The 21,262-nt window shown below is 38.9% G+C and overlaps 1 protein-coding gene across 2 annotated transcripts in view; it reads right to left on the bottom strand.

Moving 5' to 3' along the window:
- KCNQ1 (potassium voltage-gated channel subfamily Q member 1) overlaps positions 1-21,262 on the bottom strand; it is a 369,743-nt gene that overhangs the window by 273,595 nt on the left and 74,886 nt on the right. For both annotated transcript variants that reach the window (XM_049821099.1, XM_049821100.1), the window contains exons 3-6: positions 4,419-4,545; positions 2,541-2,619; positions 1,496-1,592; positions 728-868 (exon numbers count right to left, since the gene is read on the bottom strand). In XM_049821099.1, coding sequence (XP_049677056.1) covers positions 728-868; positions 1,496-1,592; positions 2,541-2,619; positions 4,419-4,545 — 444 coding nt within the window. The remainder of the gene's footprint in view (positions 1-727; positions 869-1,495; positions 1,593-2,540; positions 2,620-4,418; positions 4,546-21,262) is intronic.

The following is a 21,262-nucleotide window of genomic DNA, read 5'->3' as shown; positions in this document are numbered from 1 at the left end:
ACATAGAGACAACTGTCACTAGCAACAGCAAGAAAGCAGAACTTTATTGGCAGAACTAAAGATTCATCTACACCGAAGTGTGGCAGCACCTTAGAGAAACCTCAGAAATATCTGAGCAAGATGGTATGTTGATACAGCACAGACGAATGCCACATAAGGATACTAAATGGGTTCCAAAGCAATATAACCACTTTAAAACAGTCCTGTGCCTGGATTTCTTAAGTATTTCAGATGCATCTTGTTCTGGAATTAGTCCATTCTGAATAAACAGGGAGTTACTGACCCAGGCCAAATAGCAAACCATAGATATCTGCTTAAAACACGACAACAACAAGGCACCCCCTCCCCACAACCACACACCCAAAAAAACCGCCGAAGCACTAGCCCTGATTTAGCAAGACTCTTACCACCTTAGATGGTTGAACCCTACCATGAGAAAAGTAGCAAGAAGTAATCACTATAACAGAAGGGAAGAAGAATAGATGTTTCTACATCTCATATACATAATTTGATCACTTCAGATCACATAAAACTATGACCACCAAATAGCACTACTGATCATCTATAGTATTTTCTTAGTTTCATAGAATTACAAAAACAGAAAGTGCATTGAAGAAATAAGAGGCCATTCCAAAGTGCTCTTCTAACTCCATGCTTGCTTGAACTTTACTCCACATTTGAAGGTGTTAACTACTTTTAGTACATGTATAGAAATTGCTATACTTACTACTCCCCACCACAGGGCATCTGCATAGCTGCCAAACTCTGTTTCTCCAGAATCATTTACAGCATCTTTTTCAGCCAGGTACACAAAATAAGAGGAAAAAATCAGGCCCAGAAATCCAATGTAGAGTGTAGTTATCAGTTCCTGCAAAGAGAAGCAAAATAATGGCATTATAATATTATTGAGACACTTAAATTACCTATCACTGATGTTTTTTAAAATATGATTGGAATAGAAGAATGGAATTTTAGCAATTAATAAACATTGACACTGTTGGCTGTGGAAATTAACAAAAATCCACTGAGCTTAACGGTGAAAGAATTTACACCATAGCTGATGACTTGGTCCAGCGTGCACATTTCAAACACAGGGTCAAAACAACCTCCCTGCTTGCAAGCGTGACTCATTAATCTTTTGGTCACCAAAAAGTAGTTGGGTAATTTTTTCAGACAGTGCCACATTCAAAACAATTTTGGAATTTAGATACATGTTTTTAGAAATACTCAGACTACTTTTAAGAAGTCTCATTTTCTGTGGTTAAGTCCAACTACAAGCCAAAAGTTTGCCAAAGTGGAGGTGAATATTTTTAATCTTTTAGGAACTTTTTGTCCCTTGAACAAGACAGAACAACCATACTTGGTTAAAAGAGATGACTGCCTGCCTCCACACTAAATATATTTGACATCAGCAGCATATCTGCACACATGCTGTTCCAAATATAAGGACTTCTGCATCAATTATTATGCTATTCCTCAGAGTACTCAAACTTACTTGTCTGTGTATGAACACTACTGATCCCAGCAGCCTCCATGTACCACCCTGACGGTCAACATGCAGCATTCGTAAAATCTGCAGAAAACGGATGCCCCTGGAACGCAATTTTTAAATGAATGAAAAGACTAAAGAAACAAGAGAAGAAATAGAGGTGGAGAGGGGAAGTCTGTCTCTTCCAAAGGACTGTTTTAAGAGAAAGACTTTTATGTTTTATTATATTTTATTTTATGTTAGACTTAGCAGCCTGTCTCTTTTCACTCCGTTCACCTGTCTTTCATCTTGTTTGTTATGAAGACAGCATGGGGAGATTGCACGACAGGACAGACCTTTCTAAACATGGCTAGTACAGATAAGTCAAGGATTCAGGAATTTTGGACGCAGGCTGTGAATGCTCTAGAAATCATTCATCAACTCATATTTGACCTGCTTGCCAAGATAGGAAACAACATACAGAAACAGCTAACTAAAGATCTGAGTTCCTCACCTTTGAGGAATTTCATAGGCAATTTGAACTAGACAGTCCAATAATATTTTAAAATATTCCTTTTATGAGAGTCTCTGCAATCCTAGAGCACCACTGCAGCTAGTGAGCAGAGCACAGTACACTGACATGTACCCTGTCATTCAAGAAAACCAAGTGGTGTGACCTTCCTGAGCATGAGCTGGGTTCAGTCCATCAGGAGCTCACAACTACTAACCCCAGGCATTTTATGAAGAAGCAGCTTGAAGACATCAGAGACATGAAGCATGAAAGAGTTGCTATAAAACTGAGCCAAGAAACTAAAACAGGATTTGGGTAGAACCCACCTAGTTGGGGAAAGGGGGCAGGGGTATGTGCACCTCTTTCCATCAGACATAAAGGCATTATGACCAAACAACACACTCAAAATTTTATTTCCCCTACATTTAATGGGATTACTGTTTCACACCAATACATGATTGGTGATCTGCTCTGTTACATGACTCTGAGCAGTAACTCATTTTCTCCTGGAAAAACCCAACACCTTACTCAGCACTATTTTCTTTTATTGCACATAATTACCTGATAGCTGAGGTTGCAAAGACTTGACCTTTAGAGCCCACACAAAGAACTATCATGGAAGCAACAACTACAATTAAATCTGGAAAATAAAAGTCAATTGAAAAAATGAGTTAGCAGCATCTTGCAATACTTCTGCAAGACTGGTACTAGAACCAATGATAATATTACTGTAACAATTTGAACAGTCACCCCAAACTAAGAGTTTTGTTTATATATCAAGAGATCTCTATTGTAACATATGAAGAAAATATAATTGTGTGATGGTAACGTGTGAAGAAAATATAACTGTGTGATATGATAGAAAGGTTTTACTGGGATGGGTCCAAGATGGCCACATTCTAGATGAATGACGAGAGTGATATAAGTTACTGTAAAGCAGCCTCAGCAGCCTGGAATCATTATTAGCTACAACCCATGAGGAATTTCAAAAGTTTCTACCCATTATGTGTTCCGTGTATCTTATTTTCACTGCTGTTTTAGACAGTATTTTATTCATTGACAGAGGTTTTGGGGTTCATTTCATATATAAGACAATTGCCTTACTATTATTTCATCTGTCCAGGTCTAAAAGTGAGAGAAAAATTGAAATTAGTGTGTAAATCTAATTTAGTTTAAGTCAGTCATTACCCTAGACTATACTCTAAATCTCTGTGCATCAGGCCTAGTTAATTTTGGAAAGGAACTCCGTATTTTGGAGAGTGAAATAGTTCTTGTTACTTATCTGGCAAAGCAGAACTTCGCTTTGCTTTCCAAGATGAAATAAATTGGATAATGTTTCAGAAGCCCTAGTGTTCTAGGTCTCAAGAGAAATGGATTGTGGACAGAGTGCAAAGATGCAGTCAAAGCCATTTTATAGTTGTAGTCACACCTGAGATACAGTTGTTATTTATATATATGCACAGAGAAGCTAAACTAACCTATTTTATGATTGTAAAAATACCCAGGTACAAAATTTTGTAATTTATATTCAGCAAAATTGTAGATAGCTTATGAAATACTATATCCTCTACTCAACAACAAATCAAATAATGTTTCCAAGTAGCAGAAAAAACTATGTCACAGAACAAGAATTACTGTGCTTTTATAACAATACTCCTCTTCCAAAATCTGGTTCATTTAATCCATCTATATTTTAAGTGCTTCAGGGCAAGGGTCTTTACACAGTTCTTTCAATATTGGCTAACAAAATACAGATTGATTTTGGATTATTATGTTTCTTTCATTGAAATTGCTAAATGCATGACAAGCATTCTAAAAACAATAATTGTTTGTGACATTTATGGAATATATGGATGTAATTTCTAAGAACACCGAAGTCATGTTGGGAAGCCAACTGCAGTGAATATCCAGGGCAGTCTGGTGCCCAGTTTCAGATGCATCACTGAAAACCATATTTTAATCCAATAGATACACAAAGTAAATACAGTGCATCTATCATGCTCCACCATGCAGTACATAGCTCAATTAGAGTGCAAAATAAACTCATAAAAAATTATTCAAATGGCTGCTGGGTGTTTAAAAAAAAAAGCGCAAGCCGTCTGGTACCTAAAAGAAATACAGTTGTAGCTATTGTATGGTGTCTGGGATCCTGAGGTCACAGGAGACAGGACTATGGTCAAGACTTATTTCTGGCAAAGCTTCAGATCACTTGTGAAAAGAAAACACTCTGCTCTTCTGGAAAAACAAGCCAAGCTACATTTGTTCTCAAATGACAGTGCCATGGATTCCTGAAAGGAAATTCAGATCTACGATAATGCTAATGACAAGAGCTCTTGCTCTAACTTGGCTTCAACTACTGCAGAAATTCCATTTCTCAAAACTTTCAAGGACAAGTTTTATTCATTGTTTACGTCAACTTTGCAAGATGTGCATACTCACCAATGATTGAAATAGGCTTCCTAGCAAAACGAAGTCTTCCCCATATTCCAACATATTTACTCCGGCATCCTGCTGACCATAACCGAACCACATATTCTGTTCCAAAGAATACCACTAATACAATTTCCTAAAAGAAATAGACAGGGAACTAGGTTAATTCTCTACTGTATGTCTCTCATCTTTTTTCAGCATGTATTAGGAAATGCTAAAATAAAATGTAAAATTTGGAAGGTGAAAAAAATGTCAACTATACCAAAATGATCTCAAGTAACATAGAAAAATCCGTAAGACTAAAGAAAGAAAAGATTACGAGCAAGTTTAAATACTTTAATTGCACAGTTTGGTTTGTCTACATGTACTAAAACTGAAGACCATTCTCTGCAGTTCACTTGGTCTAATTCAAACAAAAGCTTTCCTGACTGAGCCAAAGAAAACAAGCAGAGTCTGTATTCAGAAGATGAGTATTTTGCTAGTGTATTTCATTTCAGGAAGAGGTGTGCTTCACATTCAATTTACTGTATCAGCTTAGCCTCCCACTTATTTATACTTTTTCAGTCTTCCTTTAATCTCACATGGATTGAAGAAAGATTTCTAGTAGCCATTACCTATAATAGGTCAGTTTCCAGGTGCACTGAAAACATAGTGAGCTCTCAAGCATGCCTTTCCCATCCTCTTCTCAACAATTAGAGACCTTAGCAGAAACAGAGATCAAGTCCTGAAGAATTGCTGGTATCAAGCTACGTGTTAACCACAGACCTATGCTAAGGTATGACTTTGGAAATGCCATACAAGTGATAGGTGTCAAAGACATCTAACATTCTTGTTAGTTAGACAGAGGTACAATTATGTTGTATTTGGAATTTAGTCAATGTGTAGATAAACCTTGCTTTCCTACAGACTGGTTGAGCATGGCATACTCAGCATAGTTTCCTTGAGTATCAGGGAGCTGCAATACTCCCCTTATTGGCCAACTTGACTAATAACTGGCCATATTCTCTATCAGACCCAACAGCAAGATCTACTAATTGGAATTGTAACAGTGGCTTGTAATTGAAAACATACAAGGCATGGCATATGGAAAGAGTAAAGCAGAAAAACCAATCATAAGGTATCACAGTTACATATATTAAGAGAACGAGCTGCTTATTTCATAGACTGATTTAATATAAAGAGCAACTGCAGAGAAGACAACATACTGCTCAACATTTTATCCAGCCTCCTCACATCTCTGCAGGGTTCACTGCTGGTTTTTGTAACAGACTGGCAAAGGGGAAGGTACCTATGATTATCTTCTAAATTAAATGAAATAACCAGGATACAACCCTAGTCCGATCAAGATGAAAGGGAGTCATATAATTAGCTTCAAAAATGCATGGGACATTGCCCTGAGTACTGAGTAAAATAATAGGTCTGTATCAGCAAGAAGCGGGGGGGGGGGGGGGGGGGGGGGAATGTTATGTATCTGTTGACTTTGCTATAACCTTTTTGTGGCTCTAAAAAGCCAGTCTCCTGATGGCATAACAAACTGTTCATCTCAGGGCACTACAGTGTTGAAGTTTGACTCCATGATGCTTCTAGAAAAGCTAGGAGAACATCAGCCAGGACACTTGCCCTTTGTTTTGACAATCTCATAACCTGTGCAAGATGTCAGATGCAGCAGAACAGCTATCACAATTGTTTATAGTCACTTGTATTCCAGTTAGATTTTCAAGATATAATGAAACTGTCCAGATTGTTGCTTGTAATAAACATGAAGCTCAGACCCTTTGACTCGGGCAAGAACCTCTTCTACAGCTTCATTCTGAAAGGATCTACCAAAACGCTTCACCTTTTAAAAAAAAAAAAAAAAAAAAGGACTATTATTAAATATATTTCAATAAAATAAAGTCATAATGAATGTCATAAATCTAAAGAAACAGTATGTGCAGCAGACGCTTTAAGGAAAGCCTGTGTCTTATGGCAGAAGCTTCAAGTGCAATGAAACTCTCCCTTCGTCCAATTTCACCTAATGTCTATTTACAAACCTACACTGAATGGTAAAATTATGATCCCTGCTTTACATGAGGTGCTGTTGAATTGTCACAGCAAAATAAAGCACCCGAGGCCATCTTTTCTGATCAGGTGATTGTATTCATTTCACAGACATGGTCAATAAACTCTAACATCCAAGTACTCTTCTGTATGCAGAAGGCTAGTACATCTCCTTTCGTCACTACCACAGAGGAAACTCCCTTAACAAAAGACAACAGCAACCATGCAGGGAGCAAAAACTGTCTTTCATTCAAAATAACTAATTTGAGGAAGCAATGTATAGCTTCACATCGTATATGATAGGACAGATAATACTGTTCAGATATCCCCTAAAGCAATTACCAAAAGCAAAAGAACAACAACAAAATTATCTCAGCAGGCAGAGAAACACCCAGAGAAAAGTTTAGGTTTTAGCACAATGAAACCACAAACAGCACCCTGACCAGGCACCGTCGCCTTGTCAGGATCACAGTTTCAGTTTTATAGCAAGAAGGTAGAAAGTGAAAGCCTGGATTGTGCTTTAAAGAAGCGTGTATTCTCTGCGTAGGGAATTTGCATCGGAGTTGTGCGCCTATGTTTTTTAAAGGCCCTCCATGGTTCATTGGATAACAGGCACACCGGCAAGTATGCAAATAGGGGCTGTCCCAAAGACAATGTGACAGACACGCAGTCAATGGTTACTGTCATCCAGCTCTTTGCGTGACATGCAGACAAGCTTAGAGAACATTGATTGTCCTATAGACGCTGGTGACTGGAGGGAACGACCAGTCGGCTTACACCAAGACACATTTTTCACTCCTGACGTTTTGATAAAGGCTTATTGACCTAAATGAGACCCAAGTTATTCAGGGAACATCAGGGGTGAAAGTGCACAAGCTGTTCTTCATGGTCATACACAAAAACTCCAGGTATCCATTAGCAACTGGCAAATTCCCCCTCCCCTGCCCGTGGCTATGTGACAGACAAAAGTGTTTTTAATATCTTGTGTTGTATAAGTCTAATAAGTAGTCTCTGGGGGGGGGGGGGTGGGGGAGGCTGATGAATTTCTGTCCGTACACTTATACTAGCGGCCAGAAACTTGCAGACAACAAGGAAAATTGCATTAGAAAATTCTGCTTTCCTGAGCTTCAGACATATGGCCTATATTTTCATGATTAACAGCTTAACATGGAACTTCACATTAACTAGAAGGATGCCAACCTGATCCTTAGTTCATTTCTACTGGTGATAATTAGGGCTAATTCCATTTAATAGCAGGTACCCTGGCAGAAAGCAGCAATGCCTCACACCTGAGAATTCCAACAAATCTGAGTTGTACTACAGATCAATTTGGTCCACTGTTTCTTCAACACTTTCTCCTAATTGCCCACTTAACACCTATCTATTAAGTGTACTGTATAAAAGTTTGCGCTTCTCACAAAGAATCAGCTAGACTGAAACATCGCTTCGAGAAGCTGATATAGGAAAATGGAAGGATGAAGTGCTGAGCAGACAGAGAGGATGTAAAGAATGAGTGAAATACGAAAAAAAGCCACGTTCAGCACAAGGGAAAAATTAAAATACAGAGAAAATAACTGCCTGCAAAACACTAGTGGGAGTGGGGATTAAAGCTCAGTGGAGGAGTTTTCCTGGTTAAAATTACAGACACACAAGAACTGCGCTGTGCAAGGACTCATTCAACCTTGTGTAACTTAACTGTGATCTCCTTTCTATAAGGTCAAAACAGAAATACAACACGGAGATAAAAAACTTATATTGATATGGTAAAAAGAGCCCTCTGAGATGTGACAGTAGTGTGGGCATACAGGAGCCCTCTTGCTTAGGAGAAGAGGCTTTTTTTCCTTTTAATTATCAATTTGTACATGGTACTCTCACTCCTGCCATCCTTCCTCCTCAGCCCAGGCATAGGGTTAATGCCATCTTCATGCCTTCTCAGCCACATAATCCAAACACAGCCAAATACCAGATTAACTCTGGATGAAAAGGTAGGGAAGATGAACATGAGATACACATGTAGATCACTTTTCTTGAAGAACTCTATCCGTGTCAGTAACTGTCCAGCTGCAAGCAACTTCTCACATGTAAATTCACAACACTTTCAACTGTAAGGAATAAGCAGAGCAGACGAGAGTAGTGTAACAAGCCTTGGGCTTTTCTACTGTGGTACAGCGTGTGGTGAAACTACAATAGATCTCCAGCTAGCCATTTAGCAGACACCAGGGAATGAAGTATTTCTCATGAAGACCAGTAAAGGAGCTTGAGTCCTCACTGGTGCATTGGTGCAGGAGTGGGGTCAGCATGTGGGATCCATTTCAAAAGTCTCACGACAGATTCTCCTGTGCATCTCACTACGCACTTTCACAGTTTTGACATGGAAACAGAAGTTCCTTTGAGCTGATCAGGTACTACATGAACAGTTTTGGGAATTGGTTCAAGTATAATGAAAGAGCCATCAAAACATAAAAATTATCCTCAGCCCGAGACAGACATGTCATAACTTAATCATGTGGCTGAAGTACAGCTCTCATCACCGGATGAAAGGACTTAGGCAAGATCCATAAAAACGCAGTCCCCTGACAAACACACCCATGCTATTTGTCATTACAGCCCATATCTCCACAGTTCCCATGGATTAATCACAGTTTCACAACAGCCCACACAGGGAACGGCTCAAAGAACAGCTGTGATGAAAAGCTCATGTATTAGGTTTGACTTACACTGAAGAACTGGACCCGCTATGGGTAAGGCCACTTTTAACTATCACCTTGACAAACTTCAGGATGCCATTAGGCAAAAGAACAAGAAAGTCCCTTCTATCAGAGGACAACAAGGAAAAGTTACTTATGAAAAGGACTGTGACTGAATTGAAGGAGGAACCAGACTTCGTCAGCTGTGTGACTGGAGTCAGATCTATGAAAACAAATACACACAAGTATATTAGAAAAATGAATATCTGGTTTATTTTGCTAATAAAAGCATCTTGAAAAGCCCTTCTTTTACTACTCCATCCCCACTGGATTGTAAGAGCTACAATCCAATGTTGGGAGGCATCCAACATCCACACTGCGAGGTAAAGTGCAGTAGGAACTCCAAAAGCAAGGACAGAGTCCCTAAACTTAGCTGAAGGACATGTTTTTTAGCAATTAGACAGATTAATAGCTTGGGGAAACAAAAACCACAACAAACCCCTGACATAGAATGGAACATGACACCATAACAGCAGCTATTTAACAGATAAAGAAATTGTCTCTGGAGGCTGAGGAAGCATCTGTGTAGAGAATATATTGCCTGACGCTCTGCCTCTAGACCTCAAAACTGTAACTAGTCATGGAGCATCACAGAAGTTCACACAGCCATTCGATGTGGGAAGACTAGATGAGGTCATCTGAAACCTGTTAGGAACAAGAATGCCTTTACTCTGAGTCTAGACTTTTTTCAATGAACTCAACAAACATAAGAGAGGTAAAAATACATGTTTCAGGAACAAGGAGGCAAAGCATAAGACTATGGTATTCTAAGAGGAAAGGGAGATAACAAGCACAGGAAAACAAGAGGCATTGATGAGGGGGATGACTTTAAGCCTCATAAGCACACACTTCTTTTACTGTAAGAATTTCCTCCCATCTCAATATTTTACTGGGAATATGACTCTTACCCATCTCTGCCATATCACAAGCTCTATTACATTATCCTCATTGGAGGGATCAACCACATTGTTCCCCACAAGTCTTTCAAATCTGGCTTCTTTCAGACTCTAGCTTCAAGCATGATAAAGTTCCCATGAATTCCTTTAAATAAGGAAATAAGCTCTCCCATAGCTTGTATAGGGATTGCATGCCAACCAGCGTTACCTCAGCTATAAGATTCCTGTGGCACTACTTGCACCGATACCTATTTGTAAGGCAAGGCAATGGAAGAGCTCTGCTACAGAGCTAGTGCGCCAACGGTAAAGTGGAAACCTCCTCGCAATCTCAGGCAGCAGCAGTGGAGCAAGGACACTGCCAAAAATTTTGTTTGGAAGTCATGACAAGGAGGTCTCTGAAGTAGCCAAGAGAGGGGACAATAGATCTGCTGATGCTAATGAGAAGTGACGCATGGAGCACTTGCTGTCAGCCAAGGGCTGTGGAGCTGGATTGGGCAAAAGAGAAACAAACAGGCTCAGCATCTTCACAAGCAGGGACACAGGATATCCTCTACAGCCACCAAAAGGTCAAGAAAAAAGCAGGAATGTCTCTCATGTAGAGCAACAGGTTGCATTTACACTCAGAGAAGGCTAGCATGCAAAAAAAGGAACCACTGCAGGCTACAAATCAGTTCAGACAGAGCTAGAGTCCACTTCACAGCACACTGTTCACCTGACACATCAGGGCTTGCAAATGCTTCAGACGGCACTTGTGTATAGCCAGAGCAGCACTTGTCTGTGCAAATTAACAGCAGGCAACTGTTTCTTCTAATCTCACTCACTTTGTATAGAGAGGCCCCTCTTTGTTCTGTCAAGAAAGGCAGGATTTTTTCCTGAAAGCTGTACTGTGTTTTCTAAGATACACAGAACAGCAAAATCAGATGGCCTAGGCAAACAAAGACAGACACCGAGCTCAATAAAGTAAAAATCCCAACTTGATGAAATACAGATCAAAAATAAAAAGATAAATAGTTTTTCATATTATAAGCACTTACTGAGCAACAACAAGTGCCAAAAGTGCTATTTAGGACAGGGGATTTTTCTCCCCTACTTAAATCTCTTCACTTCCAAAGATCTTGTAAATTGCATCTTTTCAAGTGAAAAACAATCATGAAAAGTTTTTAAAAAAATGTTTAAAGCCAGAACTTTTGGTGTTCCTTCCTTTCAAAGAGCCTAGTATCATTTGCTAAAATTCTTTATCTGGCATAAATAATATAATAATTTGCTAATAATAAAACCTAGCAAATTTGGCACCAAATGATTAAACAGGCAACCAAAAACAAAAAACATGGTATCAGTATCACATTTCTATCTTCAGAGCCCCATAATTAATCCTAAGAAGTTACTGGACATCATTAAAGTCCCCTTATTAATGTTTTTAATTAAGATAAAATAATATTTACGTAAGTGTTCATGTTCTGAAAAAAAAGAGGGACACTTACTACAAGACGGACTTGGAACACTTGATTGTGCTGAAGCTTTTCTGTTTTCCCTTAATCGGTGCCGAGAGCACAGAACAATAGCACTGGGACCAATAAAGAATACTGCAGGCCTGCAATTTTAGCTTGAGATTTTCCAAAGACTCCAAGCAACTAAATCCTATTGAATTTCAATAGGAGTCGGGCTCCTAACTCCCTTAGGTGCATTTAAAAAGCCTTTAATTGATTTCTTAGCTTTCTTCTCACTAGAGGTTTCAGCCAAATCCAAATGCAGGCAGTTGAATTTTTTCCACCAACTACAAAAGGCCTCAGATGTCAGTGGTGTAACTTTGCACATGAAGGCATGGTCTCAGAACGCGGCTGCGTTAGAACAACTTTCCACACCGTCACCCTTGCACAAGTCTCTTCATAACACAGTCATCTTTAGCTTTTGAACTTACTTGCTGATGATATACACCAGGAAATTACAGAAGTAAATTAAGCTGGGCTTGCACACTTAGTTTACGATACTTGTTTTAGTGTGAAGTTCTCCCCCATCACGAAGTATGCTCAAGAACTAGACTTTAAATCCAAAGTATTTGGCAAGAGAAAGGAAGTGTCAACATGTTAACACTGGCACAAAAATGATTAAAACCCCCAATCCTTTCTGTTTATTTCATGAACCTCTTATTCAGGGCTTCATAAAAGTCCGTAGAACGAATTCATACAGGACCCTCTCCTTCAAAGTGAAAAATGCTCTGGCTTCTACCCAGTGCAGCATATGCTTAATTTTATATCTCAATGAATTGAAAAGAACTATTCACCTACTTAAGATTAAGCACATATACACACAATTCACAGAGATGCACACTCATTCATTAGTACGTACAATATGCTAATACGAGTAGAAAGGAACTGTTACAGACTATTAAAAAAAAAAATAAAAGAAATCAATCTGAGCCAAGTAGTCTATATCTTTATGTTACAGAGAACTTTTCATATTAACACTATTTATAGAGTGGCTACTTTCCCTGATCTGATTATTTTTATCCTGTCAAGTGTCTTGTTGCATGCTTTTTATTAAATAGCCTTCCTCACTCATTTTTAAAAAAGCTACTTCATATCCACCATGTCGTACACCGACCAGTTCATAAGTCTTCCCTTTGCTCCACAGCTAACATTGAATTTATTGGGGGATCCCATGAAGAGACTGTATGTCTCTTTTTTCTGGCTATAAATGACAGGGCAATAAAAGCTATCGTGTCTTTCAGTAAACCATGTTTCTCTTATACCCTTAGACTATCACAACACTATTACTTTCTGAGAGAAAATCAATATCATACAATATCTCTTTCCTGAAAGCAGAGCAACGCAAAAGGAAGAATCTGGCCATTATCAGCCCAGCTTAACCTGCAATAGCTTCACTTTGCATACTTAAAAGGGAATGTGATGGTAGATGGCTTTTTTAAGATGCAGTGGCCAAGCTCTGGTCACCTGCTATACAGTTTGGTAACCACAACACTTGAAATCTAGTGGTTTCAAACACACCAGTGTACTTTTTTTTTGTTTGAGGCCACACTGTGATAGCAGCCAGGAAGCAACAATACATTTTAAAACAGAAATTAGAAAGATTATTGATGAAGAAATATTTTTGTTCCACTGGTTTTGAAAAGTAGAAAATAACTTCAGGCTTTCTATGAATATTACTTTTTCCTCCTTACTCATCTCTTTTCATTGTATTAGGAAAGGGCAGAAGAAAAGAGGAAAAAGACTGGTAAGGATGGGAAGCTAGAAACCTCTAGTCTTCAATTATCTTTTACATTAAATCCATCTTTGCTCTTGACAAACGGTGTTTTTCAACAGAGTCATATTTTACACAAACTGCAGCCAGGTTTCATTTTATATTTAAATTTTAGTGATTTTTTTTTTGCCTTTTTTTAATGTGTAGTGTTTTTAAACACAAGATGTATGTCTGCAGAATCATCTGTAGATTTAAGGCTTGAAAGGGAATACTTTTTTATAATAAAGTAGAAAACTTAGAAACTACATTTCTCTCTCTAGAAACTTGCAAAACAAGGACTGTAAGAAAATAAGCTTTCATGAAATTAATTTTCCTTTTTTGTTGTTTCTCTCTCCATACAGTCACCAATTGACCAAGGATATCTACATTCCCACTTTGCAATAAACCTGACCTCTGAAGCTCTACTAGTTCTTTGGGAGTCTCACTCCTCCAAAGCTTACAGCACTGCATATCCATCATCTCAACCTTACCCACAGCCCAGACATTCTGACCTGCGAAGATTTCTCAACTTAAGGGCACTACCCAGAGTCCAAACAAAGAGAAAACACACCCACAAGCTGTAGCAATGCCCTTCTTTGTTCCCTGGCTAGGTAGGAGTCAGGAAGACTGAAACGATAGGGGAGATCAGAGCTCGACTTGCTATTTAGGTACAGGTTTCTCATAGGGCTTTAACTCCGCTCCAGAGAAAGCCACTACTCTCACCATCCTCTCCCACACGAATGCTTCAAGACAATGAGATAGTAGCACTGGGGATGAAAGTATAGCTGGATACGCACAGCAACATCACGAGGCCACCACATCTAAATCCCATGAGCTATTATGAGCTATTTCAACAACTAGCTCCTGCAAAAGCAGGTACAGAGTATGCTGAAGAGGAACTCTTTCTGACAAAGTTCTAACTTCTTACCTCTCTTGTGTAGACAAGACATCCCCTCCCCTCCCAGCCCTGCCCTCCCTCCAGAATGGAGTTACAAAATGGTACTGTGCACTAGATAGCCTTGCTTCAGGATTCTTAACTCTACACTTCCAGCTCCTTTATGTGGTTTTTGGCTTTATGGGACCTGTCTGGGATGTGGTACGTGTTCTGCAAGTAAGACATTTCCAGAAGAGTGAAAGGTCACCGAAAGCAGGACATTACCTCTTTTCTACATGTACTCATGATACCTTCCTTTTCTAGAAGCAGCATGTTTTCAAAATTCATCCTCCAAAAGTAAGATTTCTGGCCTGAGCAATGACTGTACTCTTCAACAACAGTTTAACAAGAACTAAATTTCAAATGGATTAACACTGGTTTCAACCACCTCCAGATAACAAAGGGAAAAAGAAAACTTTCATTTTTTCCAGACTGGCAGGACAGCAATGCAGGATAGAGCTGTCAAGTTCTGAAACACAATCCTGTGCGGTTAGAAGTAGGGGGCATTCCTTTCACACACCTGGGTGACCACTGCTCAGTTACTGGTATCAGGCTCAGTGTTGATAAGAGTTCAAGTGCCATATTTCTGTTTGACATTCCCATAAACACAACCTGCTTTTGCCTCAACATACTTGAGCTCTCTCCCAGGCCTGCTCCAGGGAATACGCATCATGCTCTTCCACACAGCTGCAAAAACAGTCACACACTAAACCTGTAGTCCAGGCACTTAATACTCCTCACAGGAAAACACATGTGCTAGTTTAAGCTAATAAAAAACCTCTCAGATGCCATATGTACACAGCCCATTCAGTCAGCATTTTACAGTTGCCTCTAAAATTTGTGAAGGAGGAGAGGGGAATTATTTGACGTGCAAAATAAACCTAACCGAAGGCAACAAAGTCAGCATTTTCAGCTAAGTGGCAAATACATTTTACATACTGAAGGCAAGTAGTTTCCTCCTCGTGCCAATTTCCTGCGCTCATTCAATCAGCGAGCATTAAACAGTTGTGGCTATCATTTAGCGCATCAGGATTATAGCATACCAAAATGGGAAGTTAATTTATACCAACCAAAGCACATGATTAACTCAGTGCAAACTCTCCCTAGAGCTTTGATAATGTTCCAAACGGACCAAACTAAACTTACATTTGCAAAATGAAGATATAAACCAGATCCCTCTGAAGTTGCATACCCCATTAACCAAGCTACCGTTATGTGCAAAGACTTATATTTTTACTTGGATTCGTGTTTCTATCAGTTTGGGGTCCAACATAAATAAATGGTGCAACAGAGGCAGCTCTTTCCAGAATTCAAAGTTACGAAAGGAGAACTCCAGCTCTGTGAAACTCCCTTCACTCACTATCACCTTTCCCCTGCTCCCTTTACAAATAAAGGACAAGTGCACTATTCATTGCTGGAAGAAAAAAAAAAAAAATCTTAAAAAAGCCATGGCCCTCTCAGTGGCAGCTGGTCTGAGCTTCAAGACATCAAATACCTCAGGAAACTAATAGGCATTATATGGAATGAATTTAACAACAACAACAACAAAAAACAAACCCAAACTGATATTTGGCAGATTTCACCAACACTGTACTCCAAAACTCTTTGGAAAAGGAGAGACCTTATAAAAGCAATGCCTAGGACATGTCAAGAATAAACTGAAGGCTCTGCAACAGTACATGGGCTAGCAGGCAGCTGATGTAGCAAGCAAAAGCCACCCAACCAGAAGAAAACCCTCTGTGGAATGGTACTTGAAGAAGGAAAACAATTGCAACCTAAAGGAACAGGCACAAGGAGCATAGTGTAGAGACAAATGAGCCTTTTCTGTGCTGAAACACTAGGCAATGCAGAACAGATTGAGAGTCCACTTTAAGATATACGTTATCAGAACAACCAAAGCACTGGTTATGCATTTTAAATGCATTAACAAGAACAACCAAAGCACTGGTTATGCGTTTTAAATGCATTAACATAGCAGAAAATCCAACTAGTAGCAGTGGAGCAGGACTTCATATTATTGCATTACTATTGCACTCATTTTTGTGAAGCATGAGGCATATCTGCTCTCTATGTGAGCTATTCTTCCAGGTGATTCATGGTTTGATTTTTTCTAGGAACAGCTGAATTTTCAAGGGCCTTCTCTTTGATCTGAGATTTACTGTTGCTTAAATTAGTAATTAAACTGAACACATCATTGGAAATGCCCCATTTCCAAACATTTTTTCCTAATTTCTTATGTGATAAAGCAAATGGCAGTCTTAATCCACAGCCAGACAAATTCTGTCAGTAATTATAAAAACTTTTTTGGTGTGTTTGTGATTTGTTTGGGTTTTTTTAATGTCAAAAGATAATCCAGTTTTTTAGCTTTCCCTTTACGCCATCTCTGCAGTTCTCAATACTGACTATTTCAAAAAGTTGTTTTTAGTATGTCTGTCCTGCTTAAGCCTCTCAAGATCCCATTGTGTTGGATGTGATAGTAACAAAAAACTCTAAGTCTAGTCTGGACACCAAAGGTCTTTCTGCCAAACCAGAGAGCTAAGATTACCCACTGGAACCAAAGATGCTCATCCCACCCAAAAAGATACTTGTTCAGCAACAGAGGAACTAGTAAGAACCGATGCTTGTACCAGTTGTCTTAACAGAAATGAAGCAAGATGTTAAAGAAAGGTGACTCCTTGCTTTAAAGCTACTCAACCTTAGTATTTACTAACCCAGTATGCGAGCCACCACTGTGTGACAAACAACTGAAACGCATGACATTTTTCATATCCTGTCATTACTGAGAGGTGATAATATTCTTTACACTGTAAAACATTCTTTTAAAGCAATATTTTCTCATCAGGCTAAGTTCTTTTCTAGGACTAAGGAGGAGGAAAAAAAGAGAGTCCTGATGCACAACAACCAAATACTGACACATTAATAGTGCATGTAAAGAGTTTGGGTTACATCCTTTTTTAATGGTTTTACAAAAGAAATAATAGCCTAAGTGGCCAAGACCTCTAGGAATGATCAAATGCCACAGGTTTTAGACCACCTTACAGAAGGAAGAGGCTACTTAAACTGCAGTTCAGTCTGGACAGTTTTCCAGTTTTCTTAAAGCATCAGTAAAGGTGGCTAAAATATGGAAACTGGGGTCAGAGGCCTATCCTCCTCTGCTGAAGGGAACAAGGCAACAAAACCAAACTCACCCATTTGGCGAGTTCTTTCTCAGTGGATGAAACAAGTGGTCTGCCACACTTGAATTTGCGTCTTATTACCAGCTCTGCTAAAAATGGCTTTAATGACAACCTCGTGTTTCCCCTTTCCTGAACACATAACACATTGCACATTTAACTTTGTACAGAAGTGTCAATTGCTAGTACTGTTCAGGGTGTAATTAATAACAATTACGTTACACTAGAAAAGCACATAAGGGACTGCTTTGTGTACAACGTGCATTTCCTCATCAGCTGGATGGCCAAAGGAAACCTACTAGACATGAAAGAGTGGTACAGCTGTGTCCCGTAACTGGCTATTTGAATATTTATAAGCTATTGTACTTGGGATACCAAAGCTGATGACATGAATGCATGTTTTAGTAAGTTCATCAATAAAGCTTTCCTCATTAGAAATCTGCCCCTAGCATGTTACATCAGAGAATTCTGTTATCATGAACCATATTACTTGTCCCAAGTGGCATACTGTTAAAGCCAGAAACATTGTGCCTATTTTAACAGCATGCTTTACCGTACTCAAAGTGGTAGAAAGCCTCTGGTAATACTATCTGTAGTTTCACACCTTTTGAGTAATAGTAATGAATATTTCATGCTATGAAGATATGAAATGTGTTCATCTCGGCTGCTAAATCACCCTGAAAAACACTATGAAAGCTCTCATTTTTAAATACTTTGTGAATTATTTGCAGGCTGTGAGAATTCTCTCTTCAACAAATTTGATTATTTTTTAGGTTTAAAAAGACAGCAAACAATGGTGGTGCTGGAATAAGCCATCAGTTCTCAGCGCAACACTGAGTAGTTAGCACTGGTGACTCCTAGTATTGCCATGAGACGTCATGTTTGACTGTTTCAATCTTAAGCATAGTGTTAAACATGGACAGATTTTTTTAACGTGGAGAATAGGGCGAACAATCTTGGCGGGGCGGGGGGGGATCTATTGCAAACTGGAGGTATTTGTATACTAACTGTCTACTGCACTAATGTTTTCCACGGAAATTCCAGCTGCATTAGTTTTGGCAACAATTAAAGACTACTTTTAGAATCCTTAACAACATTCAAGGAGTTCCTTTTAACTTTACTTCATGTTCTGTAGTTCTTTCTACTCTTTAAAGTAGGGAAAGCAGGTTTTTTTCAACCTTCAACTTGTTTTACTGTTAAAATAAATACAAAGATAAGTTTGTCAGAATTCATGCTCAAAGGAACCCCACCGAAGTATTTATTCCTCTTTGAGAGCCGAGAAGCTCCTCTTCTACTCAGGTTGTACCTCTTACTGCTGTTCAGTACATTGTGCAACTCTGCCTGTGAGCCAACACGATCATAGGACTCAATGATAAAAGAAGCTATTCAGAGTTTTGGCAGGAAGAACACTTCTGACATTTTGTTTCATCTGGATCACAGGATTAGACTTCGGCTCAGGGCTTTAGCACTAAGCTGCCCGTGCTACATCACACAGAGCTGCTTTCTGACACCTCTTCCACTGTATAGCACTTTATTCTTGAATATTCCCATCCAAGTCAGCAGGATGACCCTTGAAGCAAGCTGCAATCCGTAACAAACAAGCACAGTTGAACCCATCTGTTAAAAAGGGAAGATTACAACCTTACACTACAGATATCTAAGTACTGAGCCACATAGTCAATGATTTGTGTTTCTTGAAAGGAAACCACAAAAGCCAGCATGTATGCAGGCATCAGAAATGTAATTGCACCATATTCCAAAGAGCAGCTAAACTGTTAAAAACCTCTGTGACTAGATGTGATGTATTTCAAGCATGTTTGTAACTATCACACAAACAACATTAGTATTAATACCGATTAACTAAATTAATATTAACTGCCTGGCTAGAAGGTGACTTCATGGAGAATGAAAACTCCAAGTATTTGAATAGGGTAAACATGCAGGGCTTTTTCTATAATTAATAGAGAGAAATAGGCACATACAAAGGGAAATTCATCTGAAGTGTTCTAGGCACCTTAAGATGTAATAAACTACACTTTCAGGAGTACCTATCCTTTTCCATGAAGGGAAGGCCTATGTGATTGGCTTATACTACCTAACCTAAACTTTTAGACAGCTAAAAGCTGCAAAAAAATTCAGTCATCCTAGAAGAACTGCTTTGAATTATCCAATAAAGTATTCTCAGCTTGGAGCAATGGTATAACAGCAGAGGCAATTTACTATTGGTTCTCACTTGAAAGAGAGGTTTATGAAGGGTTTCTATTTTGGGGGTAGTTTCCCTAGAGAGGTCCATGTGATCACCTTTTTTACCTCCAGTTTCCCTCTCAAAACTCCCAAATCCATTAGTTGATCTGGACAGATTAGAAGGTGAGGCATGTCAGAGGAGATTTAAAATTCCTGAAAGTGGTGTGAAAATAAGGAGCCTGGCAGAAAAGAAATATCCTTTCTACACCCTCAGAGAAAAGATTTCATGCTAATAATCACACTCATTGGGATTCTCTAATATTTATCAACATCAAGCATCAGCAAGGCTTATTGCAAGTTTCAACTGAGGCCATTGTTCTTCATAAAAACAAACAAACAAAACCCAGAAAGACAAACAACTGTCCACCTCAAGACCTCCAAAGCCCCCTAGCATCGTAAGGTTTTCCAGTATCTTTTTTCTATCACTAAGCAGAATTTTTCCTACTGATTCCTGTAACCTATGGTTTACCCAAAAAAAGTGACTAAATGCAAATCACTTTCATAAAGAAATTTTTTAAAGCTATGAAACCAAGAGGTTTATTTTTCAGTTTCAGGAACAGTTTGCTTAATTTCATACTGAGTTTCATGGCAAGAGTGAAACAGGAAATACTTCCTCCATGTCCTTTCCACCACCACCCACCCACATACTTCTTCACATTGTTACATGACTGTTTCCAGGTAGGAAAGAGAACCATTTCAGGGAAAAAAACCTGACACCTAGTTTCAAAGGTTTAACTCCACAGAGAGATGTAACTCTTGATTCATCAGAGCATGAGCTCAGCAGAGAAAGCAAACCAATGAATCTTCATTCAATAAAGAGTATGTATGCATCATGTAGTCACTTCTTGAATCAACTCAGATTGATTAAACTTCTTTCATTAACTGATTTCAGCTCATCTGGTATATTAACATCTATATGACCCACCTGGGGCCCTCGAACATCTGCTGCACTTGTCTGACTTGTTTGAGGAAGCCCAGGCCCCTTTGTTTATTATAAGCATTTCTCAGATTTCTGTTAAGACCTTTAGATTCCCTGGATCTTTCTTAAGAACTATGGCAGCTAGCTGCTTATTCTCCATAGAATCATTCATTGCTGTTGTCCAGCAGAGCTGAACACACTTCTCTCATTCAACCACACATGCTCAAACAGAAATCTGCTGGTCTTCCATAAAGGGAGACATAACGGTTCATGCTTATGCCTGTCCACACATTTTCATTTTCTAGTTCATGATGGTCACAATAACCTACTGAGTTCAAATATTTACAATCAGGAGTAGGTGTCAGTAGTGGGCGGGGGGTTGTGGAAGATCAAGCATTTATTTGTGCCCCACACATTTAGGATGTTGGTCTTGGGCCTCTTATAAGACACTTTTCTGCATGCATTATGCTTACAGAAAAGCTATTGTCCACTATGTTCATTTATTAGCATATGAAAAATACATAATGATGTCCTCATGTGCAAACAGAAAAAAAAAATTCTATTCTTCAATATCCTTCAAATTTCTGAATGTTACACAAGATAGTATGAGCCAATAAATTTTATGGTAAACAGAAAAAACCAACAGCATAGGCAAACACCATA

This window comes from Accipiter gentilis, chromosome 17 (assembly GCF_929443795.1).
Source record: "Accipiter gentilis chromosome 17, bAccGen1.1, whole genome shotgun sequence".
NCBI lineage: Eukaryota > Metazoa > Chordata > Aves > Accipitriformes > Accipitridae > Astur > Astur gentilis.
Note: the sequence above shows the minus strand (reverse complement) of the source record. Positions and strands in the feature narration are given on the sequence as shown.